This window comes from Bactrocera neohumeralis, chromosome 4 (assembly GCF_024586455.1).
Source record: "Bactrocera neohumeralis isolate Rockhampton chromosome 4, APGP_CSIRO_Bneo_wtdbg2-racon-allhic-juicebox.fasta_v2, whole genome shotgun sequence".
In the NCBI taxonomy this organism is placed as follows: Eukaryota; Metazoa; Arthropoda; class Insecta; order Diptera; family Tephritidae; genus Bactrocera; species Bactrocera neohumeralis.
Window position 1 is genome coordinate 74,022,796 of NC_065921.1, and position 27,737 is coordinate 74,050,532.

General features: G+C 36.5%; 2 protein-coding genes across 3 annotated transcripts in view; one reads left to right on the forward strand and one right to left on the reverse strand.

The window, feature by feature from the left end:
• Positions 1 to 5,482, reverse strand: part of LOC126755847 (dipeptidyl peptidase 1-like) — a 41,630-nt gene extending 36,148 nt beyond the window's left edge. Inside the window, exons 1-2 of the mRNA XM_050468564.1 lie at positions 5,282 to 5,482; positions 452 to 1,365 (exon numbers count right to left, since the gene is read on the reverse strand). Coding sequence (XP_050324521.1) covers positions 452 to 1,365; positions 5,282 to 5,404 — 1,037 coding nt within the window. The 5' untranslated portion in view covers positions 5,405 to 5,482. The remainder of the gene's footprint in view (positions 1 to 451; positions 1,366 to 5,281) is intronic.
• Positions 5,483 to 18,118: 12,636 nt separating this feature from the next.
• On the forward strand, positions 18,119 to 27,633 carry LOC126756695 (procathepsin L). 2 transcript variants are annotated; one of them, XM_050469941.1, is made up of 3 exons: positions 18,119 to 18,378; positions 24,138 to 24,504; positions 26,759 to 27,633. In XM_050469941.1, exons 2-3 carry the CDS (start codon positions 24,167 to 24,169, stop codon positions 27,468 to 27,470), a joined length of 1,050 nt encoding a protein of 349 aa, XP_050325898.1. In that variant the 5' UTR covers positions 18,119 to 18,378; positions 24,138 to 24,166; the 3' UTR covers positions 27,471 to 27,633. The 2 variants fall into 2 exon arrangements, with proteins under 2 accessions (XP_050325898.1, XP_050325897.1); XM_050469940.1 differs by having other exon boundaries at positions 18,119 to 18,360.
• The last annotated feature ends 104 nt before the right edge of the window (positions 27,634 to 27,737 follow it).

The window sequence follows — 27,737 nt, forward strand, 5'->3', positions numbered from 1 at the left end:
CAAGAGCTGCCATTTCCTCCAGAAAAAACGGTTTAGTGTGGTTTGTGGGGCGGTGGAATGATCTGTTTAATTTTTTCAAAAATGATGCCGGTGAAAACGTAACCGTCAATGGCGACTATTATCGCGCCATGATAACCGATTATTTGCTGATTGAAATTGAAGCTCGTGATCTCGGCGATATTTGGTTTTAACAAGGCGCCACTTCCCTTACATCGCAATAATCAATGGATTTATTGGGAGAACACTTCGGTGAGCAGATATCTTCACGCTTTCGGCCGGTCGATTAAACACCTACATGCATCCCATATAAAATCTACAAAATTTTAAACTTCCAGTATAAATTCAAACGCAAATCGTACAAAAGTTTTTATTATAACAGTTAATTTATTTAATATTATAAATATATTTCTTAAATAATAATCTAAAAAGTTGTCTTAGCTCGTCTCTTTATGGTCCGAATGCAGTTGGGAAGAGAGCCACCGTAGTTAATGGCTTATTCGTTTGACGTATTATACGAATGTAGCCGTCTTCACCCCAAGTAGTGCCAAAGGAGTTGAGCACCAACCAGTAATTTAGATTTGTAGTTGTGTCCGTATCGTAGCCCACAACCACCATATAGTGGGAACCGCCTTTTGTGTGTGGCTGTTGGAAAATGCCCGACTTATACTCCATAAAGTCAAAAGAAGTCGGATCGTATTCAATGACTACGGGGAATAGAGCTGACACATACTGCATAATCGTATCATCATCGGGATTATCAACACGCGAATACGAAGCTAAAGTTATGGGTGTACCTGTCGGTGTTGTGGGTGGTACACACATACCTTGAGTTGTTAGCTTGTTATTATCTGGATAATCTGTTACAGAATACAATGGTTGGCTATAGCCGACAAGATATTCGAAAGCGGTTTGCGCCACTTGTTTCGTACAACCGATGCCAGAGCCGGCGCAATCGATTAAATTTTGCGCAGAAAGCCGTTCTGTAGACACCATTAAACTTGCAGCGTATATTTCAATGGCTTTGGCTGTAGCATAGGCCCAGCCGCTATTACAAACTGTTCCCTGATCTTCTACGGTTATGGTTAATTGTAGGTCTGTTATAATATCGACTGACGATGCGGCAGTTTGCACTGTAGGCGGTGTTGTTGCTGAAGGTGCCGTTGTTGGTAGTGTGGTTTTGGGGAACAATGCCTTGAAATGTATAAAACGCATGTCGGTAAATTGATTTACACCTAATCTGTATGTGACAGTATTTGGATTCCGATCCGCTTGCAAATTGTGCGCCGTTATCAATCTGTTATTGTAGTTATAATAGAAAACCGCATATGATTCGGGAATGGTGGTGTATGTTTTTCCATAAGTGCTCTGCAATAAAAGATATGATTTTAAGCATGTATGTAAGTGTGTGTATGTACGTGTAATTCCTTTATAATAATTAAAAAGGTTAAAATTTTAGTTTTAAGTGTATCAGCTTAAGTCATAGGATGGATCCAAAATCGAAGGCTCTCACTTGGACAGATATTCGTCCTTTGTGTTACGCATAACTCCTAACTCTAGATCATCAGATCCTCATAGATCCATTAAGCGTTTTGAAAAAATTTATTAAGGCGATTAATAATAATCCCAGCCACTTCGATAGATTCGCCAAAGGTACTTACGTCTACTTGGATATTTCAATATCAGTTTAGTAAAAGAGGGACAATAAAGTATAAAGTGACAAGATGATACCATCTCGCATTCCTCCATACTTTTGCAAGGAGCATCAGACAAAATACATATTTAGACGTGTGAACCTATCGGACAGTGTCCAGTCAGAACACATTTGCTAAGAGCAAGTACCATAGTTCGGTGACCTCTTACGGTTCACTCTGGGTCAGAAGGGTATATAGTCGCACAAGTTCTGTTTGTTGACCAGCGCTTGCTGAGCTCACTGGAGTTCTAAAGGTCCAACGCCAGAATGCAAGAGAACATGGGAAAACGACTCGCTTCCAATTGAATGAAATTGGAGAAAGAGTGTCCTAACAGGTTCGTCGATATTGCAGTTTATGGCGACTCCGATGTGATCGGGCACTCACACAAGTCTAATATGGAAATGCTTGAAACTATTGCTAATGAGCACGTGTACTCCTTGACTAGCAGAGTCAGCGAGCAAAAAGTCAGTATAGCCCCTCGGCTATCGGCGTAAATACAATACCTCTCTGAAGGATACCCATATACATACAATAAATAACACAGAAATATATCCAACCATAACTTTTGAGGGGTTCGGAAAATTTATTTACCTACCGGATTTTTATAAAGCCATCAATTTCCTAAAAAAAACTACCTTTGACAGTTTTATTTCTCAATTCAAAAATGTTTGAAAAAAAGAAAAAAACAAAGTATATTTTATAGGTTTTTGAAAAAATGTTAATAAAACTTCGTGTTCAATCTTCTGGCTAAGTAAGAACTTGAGAATGGCTTCTGGACTATAAAGTGTATATATAAATGAGCATCATGGCGAGCTGAGTCAAATTAGTAATGGCCATCTGTCTGTAAATACACGAACTAGCCTCTTAGTTCGGAGGATGAATTCTTGTGAAGAAGTTCCCTCAAGTGAGGAAAGTTCTCTGAGCGCCATTCACTTGGGAATGGCCAGAAATGATTCTTTTACATATGGTTCAAGCAGCTCATGAATTGCAGTCTTGGACCAAGTATCCTCTGGGTAGCCAAAGAACATAACCTTTGAAGGCGAGCTAAAGTGAGAAAACGAGCCATAGCTACTCAAGGTAGTGCGCTGGGTTTGAGACCCGCCACGTAAAAAACGCTCCCAATGAAAAGGAAACAAGAGTCTCGGTTGAGAGACTCATTTTTTATCCCCGAAAAACTGACTGACTGACGTTGAGCAATACCTAAATCTCCGTCAGGATCGGGAAGGACCTCTCAGGCAAAATCTTTTTTGCTGGCGTACGCCGATGATATTGAAACGGCCCAAACATTCACGCCGTTAAGGATAAGGAAGCGAAGCAAATGGATCTTGTAGTGAAAGAGGGCAAGACGAAATATGGTTTTCAAACAAAACAGTCGTCGCAATACAACAATACCAAGTCGCTAGGTTTCCACGTTATTGTTGATAGTCATAACTTCGAAGTCGTAGATATTTTCGTCTTGCATGGAACCAGTATTAAAACCAACAACAATGTCAGCATCGAAATCCAACACAGAATAACTATTGCCAACAGGTGCTACTTCGGACTGAGTATGCAATTGAGGAGTAAAATTTTCTTTCTACGAACAAAGATCTAACTCTATAAGTCACTCATTATTCACATCTTGGTATATGATGCAGCGGCATGGATGATGAAAACATCTGAGTCGACGTTATAAATTTTCGAGAGCAAGGTTCTGCAGAGGATTTAAGTTCCTTTGCGGATTGGCAACGGTGAGTATTGCATTCGATGGAACGATAAGCTGTGCGAGATATACGACGACATTGACATAGTTCAGCGAATTAAGAGTCAGCGCGCTGGCTAGATCATGTCGTCCGAATAGATGCAAATACTCCAGCTCTGAGAGTATTCGAAGCAGTACTCGCTGGGGGAAGCTGAGGAAGAGAAAGATCTCCACTCCGTTGGAAAGAAGGACCTGGCTACACTTGGAATCTCCAATTGGCGCCACACAGCGAAAAGGAGGAACGACTGGCGCGCTGTTGTAAACTCTGCTATAACCGCGTAAGCGGTGTCTACGGTGTCAATAAAGAAGAAAAAGAAGTCTCTTAGTTCTGAGATACTCGTATCGATCTGATTTTTGCACACATCCATTTCTCACTAAGAGTCTGTTCATCATAGGACAATATATATTGACGAAATTTAGTAGCGATAGTTGTCAAAGTCAATGCTATAATTTTCGAATATATTTCTCGGTTCGAATTACTATAGCATATGGCTGCCATTGATAAAAAAATGGATCAATCACAGTCAAGTTCTTATATGGAAAACTTTTTTATTTGACAAGTTATCTTCACGTTTTTATACCCTGAATAGGGTATATTAAGTTTGTCACGATGTTTGTAACACCCAGAAAGAAGCGTCGGAGACCCACGATGTTGAGCTGAGTCGATTTAACCATGTCCGTATGTCTGTCTGTCCGTCCGCCCGTCCGTCCGTCTGTACATATACGAACTAGTCCCTCAGTTTTTAAGAAATCCTTTTGAAATTTTGCAAACGTCATTTTCTCTTCAAGAAGCTTCTCATTTGTCGGAACGGCCGATATCGGACCACTATAACATATAGCTGCCATACAAACTGAACGATCGGAATCAAGTTCTTGTATGGAGAACTTTTACATTTGACATTGTATTTTCACCAAATTTGGTACAGATTATTTCCTAAGGCAGCAATATAATTTCCGTAAGAAATTGTTCAGATCGGTTAACTATAGCATATAGCTACCATACAAACTGAACGATCGGAATCAAGTTCTTGTATGGAAAACTTTCACATTTGACAATGTATCTTCACCAAATTTGATACAGATTATTTTCTAAGACTACAATGTAATCTCCGAAGAAATTATTCAGATCGGTTAACTATAGCATATAGCTACCATACAAACTGAACGATCGGAATCAAGTTCTTGTATGGAAAACTTTCACATTTGACAATGTATCTTCACCAAATTTGGTACAGATTATTTTCTAAGGCAACAATGTAATCTCCGAAAAAATTGTTCAGATCGGTTAACTATAACATATAGCTGCCATACAAACTGAACGATCGGAATCAAGTTCTTGTATGGAAAACTTTCACATTTGACAATGTATCTTCACCAAATTTAGTATAGATTATTTTCTAAGGCAACAATGTAATCTCCGAAAAAATTGTTCAGATCGGTTAACTATAGCATATAGCTGCCATACAAACTGAACGATCGGAATCAAGTTCTTGTATGGAAAACTTTCACATTTGACAATGTATCTTCACCAAATTTGGTATAGATTATTTTCTAAGGCAACAATGTAATCTCCGAAGAAATTGTTCAGATCGGTTAACTATAGCATATAGCTACCATACAAACTGAACACATAGTTACTAAAAGAAATGCACCTGTGAAGGGTATATTAGCTTCGGTGCAACCGAAGTTAACGTTTTTTCTTGTTTCTTGTTTTTGTTGCACTTTTTTACAAAAAACAATATCCTCATATCCATATTTATATGTCATATATTTCCATTTACTTTTTCATTTCCTTCTATAGTATTTTCAGTATTTTAAAGATTACTTTGAATTAATATTATTCACTCACAACATAACTTTTCCATTCAGCCGAATTAATCGTTAGCGCTGGCACAATCACCGTATCACCAAATTTGAAACTAAAAATAGTTGTTAGCAGCAGCACTGCATATAACTCCTTTACACCGTACATCCTTAAAGGACAACTCACTGTAAACTAAATTTTCACAAATCAAATAATAAGCACTAAACTCGAGACAACCAAAGGAGTTGTCTGCGTACGACTAGTGGAGAAAGTCTCGTAACTACCATTTTTATACCGAAGAAAAGAGTTCTAGGTGAAATTTCTAACACACCTGTATGTTTGTTTAACATACGTATGAGGTGTGTATATGTATCACAAAGTGAAAATAAATAGATAACAGCGCTAATCTAAGCGCATAAATGCATAAACACACACACATACTCGTTTACAGTGTAGTGTAGCATCGGTGTCTTCTTCAAAGGTAAACATTCAACTTTTGTTGCCTGTGGTTCTAATCTATTTTGCCATTGAAATCACAATTTTTCTGCGGTAAATTTTTATTGGAGTTCACGTTAGTTTGTGGCGCTAATTATGACATGGGCACAACTTTTTTATGTCAACAAAACTTCATAAATGGATTTACTAGCAAATACTATGTATCAATGTGAATGCACCTGCAGCCACTGGGAGATATTGTAAAGGGGGGTAATTTATATATACATATGTACTATGTATGTGCACATAAGTTTAAGTAGCTACAAAAATATTTTAATTGTTTTATTTGGATTTATGACATTAAGAAATTTATTTAATTTTTAGTTACCCATCTGCGCAATATGTTCGGAGATTGTAGCGTTGCCTTAGACAATAATCTATGTATATAAATGAAGATATCTCGTCAAATAAAAATATATTCCATACAAATATAATGATTTTAATATGCTATAGTAACCCGATAGATTGAAAATAATTGAGGTTTTGCACTGCGACCTATGGTCTATTGTGTTCTCTCCTATATTACATATGTCAAAAAGGTCCAGCACTCTGAACAATTCCAAGATTTTAATGGAGGTGATGTCATCCCTGTCACTGTAGATGGTAGATGTCAAGTGACAGAATGGCTAAATCGACACAGCTCGTCACGCTGATCATTTATATATACATTTTGTACTTCATAGGATCTCTAACGTTGCCTTTTGGATACCACAAACTGTGTGGAAAGCTGAAAAAAGTTGTAAGTAATTTGCTTACGGACGTTTTCGATTCGCCATTACTCTTCTCGCTATCTCGCCTCACTCTCTTGGCAAAAATTCCAAAAGCGAAGCAACAAAAAATCGTGCTTGGTTGGTTTGTCCAAACTTATACTCATATCTTTGTCGATTTATGTCGGACTCTATTATTTGAAAAATCAGACAAGTAAATGATCTAGAAGTGCTACAAGTTCCTTAACAGTTCGGTATTTGCAAAACACTAGGCCTGTATGGAATCCCGAACAGGACCTTGAAGTTCGCAGTGATGTATAATGTTAAACCATTTATGGAGCTATTTATACTATACCTACGCGTAGGGAAAATGCAACTACTACTGCTATTATAGAAGGCAAACAAACCAGTAAGGGAACCGAGTTCTTATTGCCCACTATGCATGATCGACGCAATGTGCAAAATGCAGGTTTGGTTTATCTGTGTTCGACTAGAAAGACAAGCAGACGAGGCTTGGAACATATTCAACAACCAATACGGCTTTGGCAGAAAATGCTTAACTGTCGAGTAATTAAGAAGCTCGCAGGTATTGCGGAAAATACCATTTAAGGCGATAGATGAATGTACGACAACAAAGAATACTCCGCGGTTTCGGTTCGATGTGAAAAACGCATTTAATTCGGCTTACTGGTTCCATATACTGCGTGTAATAGAGCCCAAAAAAGCAGCAATCTACCTGCTAGACATCATACAGAGCTCTTTGCCCAAAAGGCTGCTGCTCTATGACACGGATGAAAGACCAAATGTGTATACTGTAACTGGTGGAGTGCCACAAGGTTCCGTATTGGGCATACTCTTATGGAATGTCCTGTATGTTGGAATACTATATCTCTCGCTGCCTAAAGAAGTACAGATTATCGAATACGCCGATGATGTAGCGGCAGCCATAGTAGCCAAAGAACTTTACCAAATTCAGAATATATGATGTCAGACTGTATCAAAAATAAAATATTGGCTAAAGAGCTTAAAACTTCAACTCGCAGAACAAAAAACGTAAGCAGTGCTTATTACAAGTCAGAAAAAACTCTCGAGAATATCTCTCTAAATAGGTGATGTAGATAACATTGCAACACAATCAGCACTAAAGTACCTTGGTGTAATGATAGATGCGAGATAAATTTTAAGCCATAAAGTCCCTATTGAAAAGTGTGCGAAAAAGCTGTCCGTGTGAATGTCGCCTTATCTGGAATCATGACTTCAATTTTCTTCTTCAACAGTTAAGTAAAAAATCGCTGATATTTTACAAAAAAAATTTATATTTTCTAAAATTGTAGCAATAATCTTGCCGTACAGAAAAGACATTTTGGAAAGAAATATTCGTTGTTCCAAAGTCTTAACTTAAAAAGTTGTGTATGCTGAATATAAAGTCAAACAACCTAGCGATATGAAGTCGCATCGAATGCTTGTCGAGGCATATGGTGGAGAAATGAAGAATCACAAAAGTTTGAAGACGCCGAACTGCATTTGTTTCAAAGACACGAAAAAATCAGTTTTGCAACGAATTATCAATGGCGAAAAATATGTTTTTTTTAAGAATCCTCAACTGAGGAAATCATGGTACAACTAGCAACATCGATTACAAGAGCAGATCGACGCGGTAAGCAGCCAATGCTCTGTGTTTGGTGGGATCAGAAGGGTGTGGTATTTGAAGAGCTTCGAAAACCTATGAAACTATTAATACTACTCGCTACAAGCAATAAATGAGCAATTTGAACCATGCATTAATCGAAAAGCGATCAGAATGCGCCAGAAGGCACGGCAAAGTAATTTTGTTGGACGACAATGCACCTGCACAGAAAGCAAAATCGGTTCAGGATACAATCAAAGTGCTTGGTTGGGAGTTACTACTCCACCCGTCGTATTCAACAGATTTGGCCCAATCTGAATATTATTTGTTTTCAGCGATTTGAGACACGTTGGCTGAGCAGCACTTCGATTCCTACGCAGAAGTCGAAAACTGGGTGTCTGATTGGTTTGGTTGAAACGACGAACATTTCTATTGACATGATATCCACAAATTGCCGGAAATGTGGTCGAAATAATTTTTCTTTTAGCATATTAGCATTTAATTTGCAAAAAAAACGCTTATTTCATACCGTCAAACCGGTACTTGCTTTGAGAACTGGTTTGGCAGCTGGCTTTTTAAGAAATATATGTTTGATGCAATCCTTTTATTATTGTGAAAGTTTCAAATATTCACTATTTGGTTAGAAATCATTGTTTGAAATCATTAGTTTAACAACTGTTTTGTAGAAAACAAAGTTTTCGAAACCCCTGCATAGAACCTTTAACTCACGCCACTGTTATAAACCTATATAGATTTGGTTTTGCTTAGTATAAAACTAACGGTAAATGTTAGAGAGTGCAATAGTCACAGCATACTAGAAGTTATGTGTCAATAACATGTGTACTTCATACCTACATTCCTACACATATATGAATATAGTTATGTACACATGCCGCCAATTCTACTAGCGTAAAGGTGTAAATGCTATTCGAAGATTTCCAGAGGTGTCAATTAATGCGTTGATCTATGCAAAGAAAGGCTCTGCAGACTAACAGACAAATATTAAAGTGACACACCCACAGACGCGCTTCTCTTGTATTTGTTTTTAGATACGCGACGTCTTAAGATGTACGATGGTTAAGCTGGCTTTTGATTATGCCTACATACATACATACATTCTACATACATTCTTACATATTTAGTTGTATATATAACTGTGCTTTTCTAAGAATACCAGTAGTAACACAATGCAAATTATAGGCATTATAACACATTATAATTTAAATTCATTTCTAACACTTTATTTCCCCAAGACCTACTAACCCAATTTTTATACTCTCGCAACAATGTTGCTAAGGAGAGTATTATAGTTTTGTTCACATAACGGTTGTTTGTAAGTCCTAAAACTAAAAGAGTCAGATATAGGGTTATATATACCAAAGTGATCAGGGTGACGAGTAGAGTCAAAATCCGGATGTCTGTCTGTCCGTCCGTCCGTCTATCCGTCCGTCCGTGCAAGCTGTAACTTGAGTAAAAATTGAGATATCATGATGAAACTTGGTACACGTATTCCTTGGCTCCATAAGAAGGTTAAGTTCGAAGATGGGCAAAATCGACCAACTGCCACGCCCACAAAATGGCGGAAACCGAAAACCTATAAAGTGTCATAACTAAGCCATAAATAAAGATATTAAAGTGAAATTTGGCACAAAGGATCGAATTAGGGAGGGGCATATTTGGACGTAATTTTTTTGGAAAAGTGGGCGTGGTCCCGCCCCCTACTAAGTTTTTTGTACATATCTCGGAAACTACTATAGCTATGTCAACCAAACTCTACAGAGTCGTTTCCTTCAGGCATTTCCATATACAGTTGAAAAATGGAAGAAATCGGATAATAACCACGCCCACCTCCCATACAAAGGTTATGTTGAAAATCACTAAAAGTGCGTTAACCGACTAACAAAAAACGTCAGAAACACTAAATTTTACGGAAGAAATGGCAGAAGAAGCTGCACCCAGGCTTTTTTTTAAATTGAAAATGGGCGTGGCGTCGCCCACTTATGGACCAAAAACCATATCTCAGGAACTATTCTACCGATTTCAATGAAATTCGGTACATAATATTTTCTTAACACCCTGATGACATGTACGAAATATGGGTGAAATCGGTTCACAACCACGCCTTCTTCCAATATAACGCTATTTTGAATTCCATTTGATGCCTTCCCGGTATAATATATATATATGTACGAGTATAATACATTAGGAACCAATGATGATAGCGGAATAAAACTTTACAAAAATACGGTATTTGAAAAATATGTAAATGACGTATAATGAAATCTCGATTATCACTTTATCATGCGAGAGTATAAAATGTTCGGTGACACCCGAACTTAGCCCTTCCTTACTTGTTATGCTTGAAATAATATGAAATTTTGGAGGTATAATAATCTGAGAAATATAAACTAAGATTTTAGTTTTTTAACCAATATTGTATCCACAAACAAGTAACGAAGGGCTAAGTCCGGGTGTAACCGAATTTCATACTCTTGCAAATTGCAAATAAATATCCTCATATTAGGCAAGGGCAAGTATTCACACGATTTTATTCATTTTAGGCCCCAAGATACTCCGTTATGAGGAAAATACGCTCTCTCATTTTCATTGAGATAACTCACATATTGGCCGATATATGCGGTATAAAGTCACCTGAAAGTTCGAAAATCTTTATATTAGGTATATGGGTGCTAAAGTAAGTACTGGCCCGATTCCATACATTTTTGGCATACAGACATGCAGGAAATAATTCTCTCCGAATTTCAAATATACCATATATCTTACTCATTGACTGATATTTTTAGTGAAAAGTCAGCCATAGACACTGGCGTCCATATCATCGGTATCCGTAGCTTGAACAGATCAAATTATGACAATTATAGGACTCTACGTAGAATATCATTAAGACATTGTTTGTTCAAATTTGTATCGTAATATGTAATTCTTTGGTGCTTTATTTGTGTACTGGAAAGTTAAAGAATCAGTTGGAACTTAAAATTGTGTTACATGGGAAGAAGATTGATTGTCAGCCGATTTCGCCCATTTTTGCTCTATAACTAAGAATGACACTTACCGAATTTGGTTGTAATTGGTTTACCAGGCGATATATGATTTCATCAATTGTCATGCCCTTTCGTCCATACATAACGCTGTTTCTTCATTCATTGAGTCATAAAAGGTTTGTTTTGCAGCATAGTTGATGGATCCACTATCACTCTTGTCATATCACTAAGGTTCTTATTAATATCGGAAGAGGATTTAAAGCGATCCAGTAAATGGACTGTCGTCTTTCGTTGTGAGTCTGTTTTGGGCGACTCTCGTCTTTCGGATATCTCCAGAACCTTTTTTCCCGGCCAAAATAATCCTCATTCGAAATGAGTTTTTATAAAAACCGCAACAGTAGTCTGGCGGAATTCAACAATGGCGGATATTTGTCTTTGAGTCTATTGCTATTATTTGCCTTTAGTGGCATTAGTCATTTCTCATTTTAAGATATCGACGTAAAATCGTTCTATGCGTCAGTCTGGAAATGCTGCGAACGTCACCAAGTCGACTCACCACGGTCTTCGTGTGCACTCTCAGCTACGGCTGCTATATTTTCTTCACTTTTGCTCGATTTTGATCTATTCGGTCGAATATTAACCAATTATAAATATTGGGTCTCAAGATGAGTGATGGTGATCAACGCCTTACGGCTTTATATATGGACCATTCCATCAATTGGCGACATGGTTTTGTACCCGTGGTTCTCCGATTTTGACCAAACTTTAGAATATCATAATATAGACCAGCAGAAGAATATCTGTTAACTTTTTAGTGGTCAAAGTTGCTCCTCTGTTTTTTGGCGCGCAATTCAAATTCCGATCAAACAAAAAAATTACTTTTTCTTTTATTTTTTAACGACCTAAAAATTGAGTAAAAAAAATTTTGAAGTTATCCAATTTTATGTAAAAAAATCTTAACTTTCTGATAAAAATATTTTCAAACTCTAAAACAAGTTTCAAAATCCCCAAAAAAACATTATTTTTCCAAAAATACCGTTTTTGTGCTTTTCTACCAATTTTTTTTCAAAATTGACTTTTCCATTCGATTCCTCGTCCAATTTTACATAAGAATCAGTGTTCAAAAATATGGGACTCTGATCCCATGAGCAGCAAAAAAGAAATCAAAGTTGACGCTATACGCTATATACATATACATACATATGTATATGTACATTATAAAAATTGCATCCAATTAAGAAGAGCAAAGTTACTCAAACTTAAAGTGGTAGCATTTACCTGACAAGTTTTTATGCCCAGCACTGTATATTCAAAACGATACTATACATATTTAGTATATTCCATTTTTGTTTACAATTTGAAGTTATCTAATCCCACTCGTGCCCTAGTGTTTTATCCATACCATATATACTTAGTTCCGCCGGCATTATAAATCAAAAACTATCACTTTCTGTAATAAAACAGTAATATAAACGGCTTTTAATTGCTTTTTTCTGCTATTAAAGTTATTTATATTCGACATTTATTTTTTTTCTTTTGGCAACCAATTATCATATTCATCGTTTTGTTAACTAAATGCAAGAGGAAAACAAATTTATGTAAATATCAACTTAAACGAAGGCAAATTCCCCGACTCTAATTCATAACAACGAGTGTTCAAAGAAACATAAACGAATGATTTAATTCAATGAAATCTATTTGGTATGATTAATTCAATAGTAAACTAGGTGCTGCCCACCAAACAAGCTGCTGCTGTCGACCTTTAGCCGCCGGTCATTCAATATTTTGACCATTTAATAAATTAACATAAGAAATATACATACGAGTATGCATGTTTGTGCATACGCATGTGCAGAAAAATACAAATCTCTCAGTGAATGTGTGTGTAAAGTTTTATAACTGTTATATCATACAATAAACCTTGCTGGAAACCCCGCATAAACAAGGTTTGGCATAAAATTAAGTCACAGAATCATGTAACAGCGAATAATGGAAACTTTATGTTAGAGAACCATGTACTCGCGTGATAGTATATTAAAGCCATCTGTTGGAAAAAAAAAAATAAAATTGTCAACCTTGGGAGAAAATCACATATCTTCTTGGCAAATTGAATGCGGTCCAAAAATAGTAAGACTTTTTAATTTAAATTTCGCGCGAAAACACATTCGTCGAAATATTTTTTTCTAGGTTTGTATGACTGTCAGTGACATCTTTGCCAAATGTCACGTCAAAATAATCATTAATGTTTAGTATACGCTTGTCTTTCTGAAGTACATAAAGTGCATTCGGCGATTTTTACAATGAGTGAAATTATTCAAGAAAGAAATTCCATTAAATTTTATGTGCGGAATCGAATTTCAGGTGCCGAAATGTTCACCATGCTAGAAAAGATCTTTCTGAGTGGTACAAATTATTCAAAGAGGGTCGAGAACGCGTTGACGATGAACCACGTCCATCAACAACAACGTCAACTTATGAACACCACGTCAATAAAACTGGAGAATCGACGATTAACAGTCATAGATCTTACTGGCATCGTTGGAATATCGAGAGGATCAGTGAAAACTAGGTTGAAAGATCATTTGGGCTTAAGAAAAGTGGATTGGTTCCAAAATCACTAAATTTTTTCGAAAAACAGCGTCGCGTTAACGACTGTGAAAGAATGCTTTCTGACTACCCGGATGTCATGAAAGGTATTATTACTTGCGATGAGTCTTGGTTCTGTGCTTACGACCCGAAAACAGACGATCAATCGGCCGAATATAGTGGCAAAGTTGAGCCGAAGCCGAAAAAACACGTCAAAGCAGATCAAAAATCTTGGTTATGTTGACAGTTTTCTTCTATTAATGAGGTCGAGTTCAAACTACTGACCAAACTGTAAACTATTTGAGTGTTATACGTCGTTTGCGCGAAGCCATTCGAAATTATGAGCCGACAACTCTTGGTCTTTGCATCACGATAATGCACCGTCGCATACTGCATTGATTCTTCGTGACTTTTCGGCAAATTTTCAGTCAATATTTTGCCGCAAACACAGTCTTTACGTGATTAGCTCTATGTAACTTCTAGCTATTCAGCAAACTCGAGCGACCGCTCCGGGGAAACCGGTTTTAGTCAACTGAACGCTTTGAAGACTATTCCGAAAAGTGACTTTACCAACTGTTTTGAGTATTGAAAAAACATAACCACAAGTGTATTGGTTCCAAGGGGGACTACTTTGAAGGGGAGGACATAGATTTTGAAGAATAAATTAAGAGTTCTAAAAATATGAAGAAAATCAACCATTTTTTGATCATAGTAGTACGTAATATAGTTTTCCGGTTGTCTTCTTTTTATACTCTCGCAACAAAGTTGCTAAGGAGAGTATTATAGTTTTGTTCACATAACGGTTGTTTGTAAGTCCTACAACTAAAAGAGTCAGATGTAGGGTTATATATACCAAAGTGATCAGGGTGACGAGTAGAGTTGAAATCCGGATGTCTGTCTGTCCGTCCGTCCGTCCGTCCGTGCAAGCTGTAACTTGAGTAAAAATTGAGATATCATGATGAAACTTGGTACACGTATTTCTTGGCTCCATAAGAAGGTTAAGTTCGAGATGGGCAAAATCGGCCCACTGCCACGCCCACAAAATGGCGAAAACTGAAAACCTATAAAGTGTCATAACTAAGCCATAAATAAAGATATTAAAGTGAAATTTGGCACAAAGAATCGCATTAGGGAGGGGCATATTTGGACGTAATTTTTTTGGAAAAGTGGGCGTGGCCCCGCCACCTACTAAGTTTTTTGTACATATCTCGGAAGCTACTATAGCTATGTCAACCAAACTCTATAAAGTCGTTTCCTCTAGGCATTTCCATATACAGTTGAAAAATGGAAGAAATCGTATAATAACCACGCCCACCTCCCATACAAAGGTTATGTTGAAAATCACTAAAAGTGCGTTAACCGACTAACAAAAACGTCAGAAACACTAAATTTTACGGAAGAAATGGCAGAAGGAAGCTGCACCCAGGCTTTTTTTTTTAATTGAAAATGGGCGTGGCGTCGCCCACTTATGGACCAAAAACCATATCTCAGGAACTATTCTACCGATTTCAATGAAATTTGGTACATAATATTTTCTTAACACCCTGATGACATGTACGAAATATGGGTGAAATCGGTTCACAACCACGCCTTCTTCCAATATAACGCTATTTTGAATTCCATCTGATGCCTTCTCGGTATAATATATATATATGTACGAGTATAATACATTAGGAACCAATGATGATAGCGGAATAAAACTTTACACAAATACGGTATTTGAAAAATATGTAATTGACGGATAATGAAATCTCGATTATCACTTTATCATGCGAGAGTATAAAATGTTCGGTAACTTAAAATATTATTCTTAGCCCTTCCTTACTTGTTCACTGTCAATTTTAACTACATACTATATGTATTAGAGAACAGTTCCACAAAATTATTTATTATTAGCTGTTTAATCAAAGGAAGGCAACCGGATAATAACTGAATATGAGGGAAATATGATATATAGTTGTCAGATCTGGTCTACGAGTATTCCGAAAAATATTAAATATAATAGATCAATAGAATGCAGCTATGTGCTAAATTTCATTCGGATATCTCAAAAACTGGAAAAGAAATTTTTGAAATTCCTAAAAATTAATATTCCCCTAAACATCGGTGCCTCGAAAAAGGTTCTAAATCCATATTTTCTTCAGCAAAGTTGTTCAGAATGATCCATAGAACATTTCCCTCATACGCGGTTTTTCAGAAAAAAAACACCCGCGCTATTTTGTACTGGTCTAAAAATAGAAATACATTATGAATTAAAAATTCATCGCCTCTCACTTTGAACATGCTTTGCGATTTCCACAAATACATTTTTTCATTTAAACATTCCTATATTTCCGTTAGTTTGGTGATTTTTGCAGATAATAGATATAATATTGATCAAATTGCATCAAAATATTTCAATGGGCATTAAGAGAAAACTACAACAAATTTAATTATAAGATACATAATGCTTATAACTCAAACAAGCATTAATATGCACCATGAGTAAGCAAGTGAACTCACTTCAATTTTTTACTTTCGCTTTAATTTTTTTCCAAATTGGTTCAGTAATGATGCTGGGAGCTTAAAATACATTGCCGTAAATGTAGGGTGTGCCAAAAGCGTTATTTAGAGCAGCTCAAACGACATCGAGTTTTTCTACGGGATATTGTTTTTCCTTTGACTAGTTAAATATATAGAAATTCGGCATGAACTATTATCCAAAGCAATCTTTGAAGAAATTGTTATGATGGAGCCATTATAGCATATAGCTGCCATACAAACTGTTCCATCAATATCCAGTCTCTGTAAGGAAATCTTTTTTCTTTGATAAGATATTTTCACAAAATTTGTCATAGATTATTGTCCGAGACAATGCCACAATCTTCTTATACATTGTTTAGATCCAACCATCAAAGCATATAGCTGCCATACAAACCGTTAGGAATCTTCATAAATGATCTTGCTACCTCCTTAAGTAACTGTAATTTCCAACTTTCCTTTGGATGCAAACCGTTGGCCATTTTCATTTTCAGATTTACGTACAACAGCAAGTGATTTTGGAATACCTTCCCGAAATACGTCTTGGTGTGATCTACGAACTCGTTTGAATTCACCATACCATCGATAAACATTGGTTCTTGATGGTGCTTCAACGTCAAGATTTTCATTATGTTCATCTATGCACTTCTGATGAGTTCATTCACGTCGAAAGTTGTGTCGCGCGAAAATGTTCGCGATCTATTTTTTGGTTGAAAAGAATATTTTAAGATACTGTAAACAATACATTCAATTCCATTTTTGGTGGTAAGGAATATTTTAAGTTACTGTAAAGCACGCACTCAATTCTATTTTTTGTTCGAGAAGAATATTTTAAGTTACTGTAACAACACAAATAGCGCTCGTATGTCAAAAAGTTACGAATATTCATGCCTTCAAAGCTTACGATAGAATTTTAAGTTACCAGATTCCTAGTGTTGCCAAATCCCGAAATATAAAAGGCAACCTACGTAATTATACATTATATGGCAAAATCGATTTATTATATTGAGTTTTAAGTATAAAAGAATTTCTCCTATTTTTGAAGTCAGCTTTCAAAATTGTAAATTTTTGTTTCCGAAATTCAAAACTCAGCCCATTGAGAACATTAGTAACTAAACAAGTAAAAATATGGGCAGCATCCTCGTCATTTCTCTCATTCCAGTGGTCGGAGGTAAATTATGGAAGTGGTCCGATTAAGTCCATCTACGAACTTGTATTTTTTTTTTTTTTTGGACTGAGGTACACACATACCAAGTTTCATTATTACTATATGGTGACACAATGTGATTGGTAGCACTGGATATATGCAGTTGTATACAACGACATCTATCGACAAAATACGAAAAGCCTTTTTCGACTACCCAATATAACACTATATCTTAATATCTCGCTTAATTTTAGGTGATAAGTACATACAACCGTTAGGTGAACAAAACTATTATACTCTGTAGCAACAGGTTGCAAGAGTATAAAAAGGAATGCCACTCCCTGTATAAATATAAGCATAAAAAATTGTGATTTTTTTAATTTTTTCGTACAAAATATAAATTGTCTTATGAATTTTTTGAATTACTCACTGAACGTTCACATATTTTGTGCCATTCTATATTTGGACTAATAGTTATTTATATTTAACCGCAATTAATAGAAAACGTAAGCGTTTGAGTCATGAGATGCGATATATCCGTTGGGAAACCCTTTACCTGCGCACACATATGTAAGCACACTTAACAGAAATGTTTTAAGCAGACTTGCACACACATATCAACATATGTGCATATGTATGTATCCGTTCATAAATGAATGTAAACATTTTCGTGCGGGGCAAACCAACACGCGCCGGCTCGCCGACCAAATCGAAGATTGAATCAAACTGTGGTGTCGTTATAAAAACATTTTCAAACTTTAAAATCGGTTTATTTCGACTTCTGCGCTGGATGCTGACGGACGGTGCAACGGTTTGGCGCGCGTAACTGTGTGGAGTTATTAAAAAATAATAAAAGCAAATGCATTCGCGCTGGTGAATAGCTTGCCACTGAAATTAAGTAATCGCTGTTGAGGGACTTTTTTCGTGAAACCGGAAATTTGTTACGATTTGCATTTTTTAACTGTATTGCCGGAAGTGTAACGAAATCAAAGCGAACGCAACGAACGTCGAAGCAAAATCAGTTAAGCCGCTAAGCCGCTGTAAGTGTGTTTGTGCAGGTGCGAAGTAGCAAATATTAAATATAAATTATATATAACGAAAGTGTCAATGTCGACATTGCAAAGTCATTTGTGAAAAACTGGTGTTTTTTTAACTTTTTTTTTATTTAGAAAGTGAAGAGCGTACAGAAAATTGATCCTGCATTTCTTATTGAAAAGTGTAGTTTGAAAAGAAATAGAAATTACTAAGTTCATTAAGAGCAATGAGGCGAGATCGATCGAAAGTTTTCCGTTATGGATCCGAAATGGGTTTCTTATTGTCTTACATGCAAAATAACAACAAAAATAATTTCAAAAAGTTTGTAAGAAACTGCGATTTTGTGTTGTGCCAGCAGTGTCTATTAAAAAATGACATTTTGTTACAATAAAAGACAATAAGCATACATTTAAAAGCTTTAAATAATATGGACATCATCCACGTTTTCTATTTATAAGGAGTCAAAGTTATATCTTCGAAAAAAAAAATTTTGTATTTAAAAAATTCTCACACAGTTTTGAAAACTTAAAACAGCATATAAGAGTGATCGCAAAATGATTTGGACAATAAAAATAAATTTCGAAATTGGTAGGCGAGTTTTCGATTTTGAAAACTAACTTCGAAAAACTATATGCGTAAGGTTGACTTCAAAATAATTGGCGGCAAAAAATTTCAATTTCGAAATTCGAAGGCAAATATATCGATTTCGAAAGCTAACTTCGAAAAACTACATTTGTGTAAAGTTTACTCCAAAATTATTTGCACCCTAAAAATTCAATTTCGAATTTTGAAATTCGAAGGCAAATATTTCGATTTCGAAAGTTAACTTCGAAAAACTACATTTGGTAAAGTTGACTCCAAAATTATTTGCGCCACAAGAATTCAATTTCGAATTTTGAAATTCGAAGGCAAAAATTTCGATTTCGAAAGCTAACTTCGAAAAACTACATGTGTAAAGTTGACTCCAAAATTATTTTCGCCATTGAAATTTAATTTCGAAATTCGAAGACAAATATTTTGACTTTGAAAACTAACTTCGAAAAGCTACATTTGCTTAAGGTTGACCCAAAAATGATTTGCGCCTTTGAAATTTAAATTCGAATGCAAATATTTCGATTTTGAAGATCTACTTCGGGAAATCACTTTTATATGTACATAGCTTTCAATCTCAAAATCGTTTTTGCTGTATAGCGTAATTGACGTTTCCTCTATTGCATCTTTTACTAAATATTGCATCCTTTACTAAAAATTTGTATGAGCTTCTCCTCCCATCTAGTGACAAAGCGGCTGTTTATTGACGATTTGACTAATGCCGCTTTCGGATTTAAACTCTAACATACTTGTATATGTTAAGAGTGTGAGTGAATAACATTCGGAGATAGGTCATCGCTTGTGGAAATGCTGAAATTTTGCTTGTTATCATATTCATTGAGCCAGAAATGGGCCCTATCGCTAAACAAAATTTGGCTCGAAAACGTCGGATCTTCTAGGAAGTTTCCAAGAGCCCTTAGAGCGAAGTGATGTCGCTTGGGAAGGTCGAGCGGCTTCAGTTCTTGCACAAGCTGTGATTTGTACGCTTTCAATTTAAGATCTCGACGTGCAACTATTTAAATCACCCCATTGAGATTCTAAATCGCCCTGGAGGCCAGCTTGGAAAAAGCTATTCCAAGCCATTCCAATTGACTAAGTAGCCGTTATTATGTCTCAAAATGTCAATATAAAAACATTTATTCACTTAAATATATGTATTTTTAATACAGCCTCTAAATAGAGATTCGATTACATTGCTTTACTTCCATAATAAGTTGTCAATCTCTGAAGACTACGCAAGCATATAGCTCGAAACTTCGTAAAACTGAATTTAGTCGTTTTCTTGTGTTGTGTTTTCGGCCCAAAAACATCAATACCCGCTATTGCGGCTATGCACAAGTTCAGCCGGCTATTTTGACCGCTAGCAAATCACTTTACAAGCCAAAATTACATAAAACTCCAACTAGTTGCTTCATTTCGACCCGCCATTCCTCATCGATATGCTCACCCAAGTGTAAGCGGAGTTCAGTTATGAAGTTGACAGACAACTGTATGAAACATACATATGTACAGCTGATTTATGTTTTGTTTATTGCTTTTGTGGTATTGATGTCTTAGATGAGTTTTATTATTGTTGCTTTGGTTGGTTAACTCAAAATGATTATGCATAAAAATTTCACCTTTCTACGATTTTATAATTAGTGATCGCACAAAAAAATTACCGTATGAGCAGCAATTTGACGGTTGTTGTAACGCAGGAAATGACACAAGTGGCACAAATAATAACTGTAGGTCCGTATGTTTTATGTAGGAGGGAGTGCAGATGCTTGAAAATGCCATCGCTTTCATTAACACAACACGATTCTGTTGGCTATATTAAAAAAATAATATAAAAATTATTAATTTGAATATGTTTACACATGTGTGTGGTATTACACACTTCCTTTCACTTTTCAAAGTGCTCTTTAATTTAGTTATAATGCGTGACGCTTGATTGCCACTGAAGGCGTTTTGCTGCTTTAAGTAGGTATGAAATTGCGCGTGTACTTTTTCGCAGCTATTGTTCTTCAAGTGGGTTTTTAAATTTGTGCGTCGGTCATTAAAAAACTTTAAAATATTTTGAATAGTTGTAAATTACTTAAGATTTGTGTAGGTAGCTTGGTTAGTACAGCATTTTTAACAGCGTCTGGTTTTGACAGTGCGAGTTCTGCTCCGCAGAATATTATATATTGACGCAAAGTCACCACTAATGTCTTCATTAACAAACTTGAGGCATATTCGTTGCAAATTCATTTCCAATATCAATGATGTTTAGCTCCAACAGTAGTTGACTAATGAGTGACTTATAGAGTTTGGTTTTGGTCGTCGAGAGAGGACTTCTCAATGTTGTTGTAAACTCGGCTTACGCGGTAATAGCGGTGTCTACATTAATAAAGAAGTAGTAGTTGACTAACAGGTTAATTGAAAAGTTCCCGACCTACCGTCATAAAATACATGTTTTTGGCAAAATCCGTTATTTTATTCAACACAGTTTTCTTCAAGTTTCATACACTGATTATAACGATTCTCTAATCTTTCGTTCCCATTTTGGTAGTACGATTTGTACTTTGCTTCAAAATAGGCTTCAGTTTGGATAATTACCTATTCGAATGATGAAAATTTCTTCTCAGCGAGCATTCGAGCGAGATTTGAGAACAAGAAATAGCCTCAGCGAGATCTGAGAACAAGAAATAGTCTCTGGACGCCAGATAGGGAGAATACGGTGAATACAGAAGCAATTCAAAGCCCAATTCATGTATTTTGGCCATCGTTTTCACTGTGTGTGACACGTTGCATTGCCTTGGTGAAAAAGCACTTTTATTTTCTTCAAATGCCGCCATTTTTTTGGCAATTTCGTCTTTCAAATGATTCAATAACGCTATGTAATGTAATAGACGCTGTTGATGTTCATGCTCTTTTCAAAGTAGTCAATCAAAATTAATCCATGCGCATCCCAAAATACAGACGTCATAACCTTGCAGCCGACTGTTGCGTTTTTCCATACTTTGGAGCGAGTTCATTGTGTGCAGTCTTCTCGGATGACTGTCGATTGGACTTCGGAGTGAAATGATGCTAAGCTCAGGCGGCTCAGAATTGTTTCAATTTTCGTTACATAAAAATTAACAACTAGAATTTATTTGTATAAATTTTTGAATTTATGTAGTACCCAATATATGAACTAACAAGCTTATTACACAGATGGGCCTTCTGAGAAGCTTTATCATACTACAACTGCACTCGGTTTATAAGTACAATGCCAATAATTCGTGTTTTGCGGCACAATCACCTCCAAAAACGTTCAGCGAAGAAATTATGCTAAATTGTATATACAAACACACTGCTTTTTGATTGAGGTATTTTAAGTATGGCAAAGAGTGAGACATTCTTAACCAAATCTTAAGATGTAGCATCAAGCGGTCCACTCAGCATACCTGACTACATACCAGTACAAATTGTAGACGTTCCAGTGATTATTTATTTAATTTTTTTAAGTCTCTTTCTTGTTTCTTAAAAGCTCTCTCAAGATTAGGTTTTCCAATATGCACAATTCATCACTTCCTGCAGGCACAATAGACCTCAGGTCGCGGTGCAATTTATCATCTATTTATCTTATTACTTTCTGAAGATAGCAAAAGCTTTACTGACGAATTATGCTTTTTTCAAAAACGACCTATGAAAATATCTATTGTCATGTAACAAAATTTCGAGCGATAAGCGATTAATTCGTTCTGTGTTGATATAATATTCTGTCAAAATTTCTAAGTGTCATCAATTAAAATAACATATGATTATAAATACTGTAACAACCTATACCAAGCGTCAAACAAAATATAACAATGTTAAAAATAATTAATTAAGATTAAGATTTTTAATCCCTGAAAAAGTGTAGAAAGCGGGAATAGGCAATGTAATATATACAATGATCGGCAAATAATTATAAACGAATTTGTTCCTTAGAGGGGGGGTTTTTAGTGACCTGCAAGTGGCACATACCGCTGCTGTGACGATAGCACCGATGATGCGGAAGGCATTTTCCACCCCCTCACCCGCAAAAAAAAAAAAAATATATATATATATAAACGAATTTGTTCATTTTCGGATATTTGATCTTTATTGTTAGCACTGCTGCTTATATTCATCCATAAAAAATAAAAAAAAAAAAAACAAAATTATGATATGCCTACTCGAATGATATTTATGCCCTGAAAAGGATATACTAAGAGTTTCATGAAGTTTGTAACACCCGGAAGGACAGCTCAGAGAACCATAAAATGTTAATGAACAGCACGACGAGCTGGGTTGATTTAGGCATGTCTTTCAGACCGTCCGTCTACTGACTGTATGCACTCAAACTAGTTCCTCAGTTTTTGAGATATCATTTTGAAATTTTGCACACGTTCTTCTTCCACCAAACAGCTATTATATATGTAGTATATATCGGATCTTTTCATAGGGTCGCTACAAAAGTATACCGATAGGGACAGCAAACGACGCCTTATTTTTTCCGCACTTTTGACATTTCTCTTCATTAAGGTTTGCCACTTCATCATGGAAATATATAAGATCCAATAAGGAGTCGAAATTGTTAAAATTTACTACCGAAATTCGGAGTCGGTGGTCTCAACTTTAAGAGCGCTACGTTCAATTTATAGTCGTCATAATCGTCTCGTCAGATCAACAATTGAGCATCTAGTGGAAAAATTTGAGTCCACAGGCCGAGTTCCCGTGCCAGTTAGACAAAAAAGTGCCCGTAGCGCCGAGATCTGAAATCAAGTTCTTGAATAAAAAAAATTTTATTTCAGAAGATATTTTAACGAAGGTTGGCATAAATTATTGTACAAAAAGCAGTAATATCCGGAGAAATAGTTGATACTTGTTTGTCCTCCAATGTATAAAATATCATACTTACTTACAGCTCCGTAACATTGTCAATATTAAGTTGCATATCTTTATATCGTTGCTTTACCTTTATTTGTTTTCCTTAGTACCGGAAACTTTACAACTAACTTCTAGGTTACAAACTTACATAAACATTTACAAATACAACATTGTGCATTAGTAAGCTTAGCACTTCCACGCTTCAAGTATATTTCTTTGTTCATGCAGACAATTTAGCAGCGTTAATATATTTAGTTTACAACTAATTTTATGACACATTATTTTTACGAGCGTAAATTATTGTTCTTTTTTAATTAAAATTTCCACGCCTCAGCTTTTTACAGAAATACCTGTTGCAAAAAAATGTTGACCACACGTTTATTACCTCATCTATTGCCGGCAATATCGTATTGCTTCGTCATTTGGTTAGCGCCCACATTGGCACAGCAGACATTCAACAAACTGTGTGATGTACAAAATTTTGACGATTATTTGTCACAAACCGGCAAAGTGTACAATGACGACAGAGAACGCCAATATCGGGAATCGATATTTATTGCTAAAAAATCGGTTGTGGATTTGACAAATAAATATGCTGCTTCCGGATTGAGCTCATTCCGTTTAGCCATTAACCCTTTGGCGGATTTGACGCGTCGGGAAGTTGGCAGATTGACGGGATCAAGGATCACATTTACTGGAGAGTAAGTAAAAAATAAATCTTATTTAAATAACAAAAAATAAATAAATAAAATCGATCAAAAATTTTCTTCGAGCTCCGGAGGTGTTATAGGTTAAATTAGAAGGCTGATCGAAGAGCGCACGTGAACTGCTATATGTAGTCTTTGTGAAAGAAGACTGCTGTGTACGAACTTATAAATTAGCAAAACGCTTAGTAGCCAATACAAATTTAATACTTAGGTGTATAATTTTAACTCTCGCCAGTTCGGTGGTATGCCTGAAGGTATGCGCTTCCAAGTGTTTAAATCTTGACCTCCCAAACGCGGAACAGTCCAGAAGGAAGTGTTGAGTTGTTTTCATCCCATCTTCTTCCATACAGCTTCTGCAAATGGTGTCTGGTAAAATCCCCAACCTTACAGCATGGATGCCAATAGCGCAATGGCCTGTTGAAAATCCCACAACTACTTAGGTAGAGAGAGTTTAGCCGCACTGAGAGCAAAGGGATCAATAGTTCTCCTGCGATCATTCTAGGGCTAAAAAACGTTTGCGACAGCACATGTACCGATGGTGGCCCAGCGTTCGCCAAGTTTCCGCGCAGCCGATAACAAAACTAAAAAAATATCAAAGGCGAAAACCACCATTAATAATGGGCTAGATTGACTCCTTGGTGCTTCTGCACCTTAAACTAATCACAAAACTTCGAAGGCTTTCTGTTTTTCATCTGGCCTATCATCTTACCGATCTAAACGTTGTTAGATCCTAATGTAAACGGCTATCACTTCGACCTTTCTCGCTTCCTCGCTGCACGGAACTTAGTACTCTTTCGCATTAAATCCACAGCGGCCATATTAACAAACTGGAGGAAGCAGTACAGACTTGACCTTAATATTACAGTCGATGGCGTAAGAATTCCGAACGTCAATCACCCTAAAACTTTAGGTGTGACTAACGACAGCCTGTGCTTCTCCATTCCTCATACGACTGCGATTATCGCCAAAGTACAGAGCCGCAACAAAATCCTCAAGTCGCTAGCCGCCAGCACATTGGGAAAGGATAAAGAAACGTTGTTGGCAACATACAAGGCAATCGGCCGGCCGGTACTTAACTACGCCGCAACAATCTGGTCGCCTGTATGCAGTGAAACGCAGACAAGGAAGCTGCAAACTTGTCAGAACACTGCACTCTGGACTACGACAGGATGCCTCTTGATTTCTCCCGTCGAACACCTGTGTAGTGAGGCCACTATGCTCCCAGCTAAGGAGCATAATGAACTCCTTTTAAAGCTATTCCTGCCTTGGTGCTTTCCTAGAAATCATCCATGTTCTGGGCCTAGCCCGGATGACGTTGATGACAACTTATCCAATCCTTACCATTCTTGCGGGGTTTGGATACCCTTTACAACAATAACGATAACAAAAACAGCTAGTATTTGAACAGCGCTATCGGCGATTAATTGAAACCAAGCCAGACACCGGAGATACAAATTGTTTTCATCCTTCAGATATTGAGGCAAAAGCGAACCTTGCGAATTCTTTCGCTTTACAATTATCTATGATTCCGTGAGTTTTATTACGAACTAACTCGATACGTTGAAATCGTGGCTAGGCTAATCTCAAAGCTATATAAGCTAAAGGCTAGTAATGCCGCTCTGATATCTCCCTTTGGATGAGACTGCACTCTGAATCATTAGATTTAATTCTACCTCAATGGTCTGGCAGTTTGAATCAACATTTTTAGACACCATTCGTAAATTCCTCCACCAGCCTTTTTATTCAAAGCTTCGTCGTCTGCAAGACAATGAAGCGATAGCTTTGTTCCTCAAACATTTTTTTCGAGATGTTATTATAAACTGTGTTCCAGAATAGCTGAAGAGAACCCACAATTGTGTTGTGTGTTCATTATTAATTCGAGCAAATATATTACCTGGGTTTAACTTAGTGATTTCCAATATTTATTGACTAATTTCGAGAACGCAATGATGAGTAATACATACTTACACCGTCACGGAATTCGAGCTTCGACTATACAAATATATATTTATTTCTGTGTGTTTATTTTGCGGTGGTTTTTCCTACTCTTCTTCTTCTTCTTTATTGGCGTAGACACCGCCTATGTGGTTATAGCCGAGTTTTTTCTACTCACCGGTTATTAAATCAAGGCTGAACTTCTAAATTCTCACAATTTAGATTAGTTAACGAGAAACCGCCATAAATTAACATAAAATACTAGATTACTGAAATGAAGATCAGCTTAACCTTTATCGACATTTAATTGCAGGGAAATCACCTCTAAGCACACAAATTTCGTCACTGCCAAGGCAAATCTACAAAATCTGCCTGACTCATTTGATTGGCGCGAAAAAGGTGGCGTCACACCGCCCGGCTTTCAGGGTTTCGACTGCGGCTCATGTTGGTCCTTCGCCACAGCTGCTGCACTCGAGGGACATCTCTTTCGTCGCACCGGCATACTAGTGCCGCTCTCACAACAAAATCTCGTCGATTGTGCCGATGAGTATGGTAATATGGGTTGTGATGGCGGTTTTCAGGAGTATGGCTTCGAATATATACGCGATCACGGCATCTCGATAGCGAACAATTACCCATACACACAAATGGAGAATGCACAGTGTCATCGCAACGATACGGGTAAGGGTGTACAAATACGTGACTATGCGCGCATTAAACCGGGCGATGAGGAGAAAATGAAAGAGGTCATTGCAACGCTCGGCCCATTAGCGTGCTCCATCAACGGTTCGCCCATATCGTTTGAGCAATACATGGGCGGCATATATGATGATAATGAATGCAATCAAGAAGAGGTGAATCACTCGGTTGTGGTGGTCGGTTATGGCACTGAGAATGGTCGCGACTATTGGATTATTAAGAATTCGTATTCGGAGAATTGGGGCGAAGGCGGTTTTATGCGCATGTTGCGGAATGCGAATAGTTTTTGCGGCATTGCGAGCGAGTGCAGTTATCCGATATTGTAGAGGTAATTAAGAAAACAAAAAAAAACATTTGAGGAGGCGTGGCGCTATTTATAACAAAAATAGTATTATATTGTTTAATGCAATGAAACGAGTTCTAGCAAAATTTTAATCTAAGTTTAGTAAAAAATATTGTTATGTGTACTATATACTGTTATTTATTTTACATTTAAATAAAATGAGATTATTTTAAAATTTTTTTTAAAATATTTTTTTTTATTATTATTTTTTTATTATTTCTTTGTTATTATTTTTTGTGTGACAATTTGC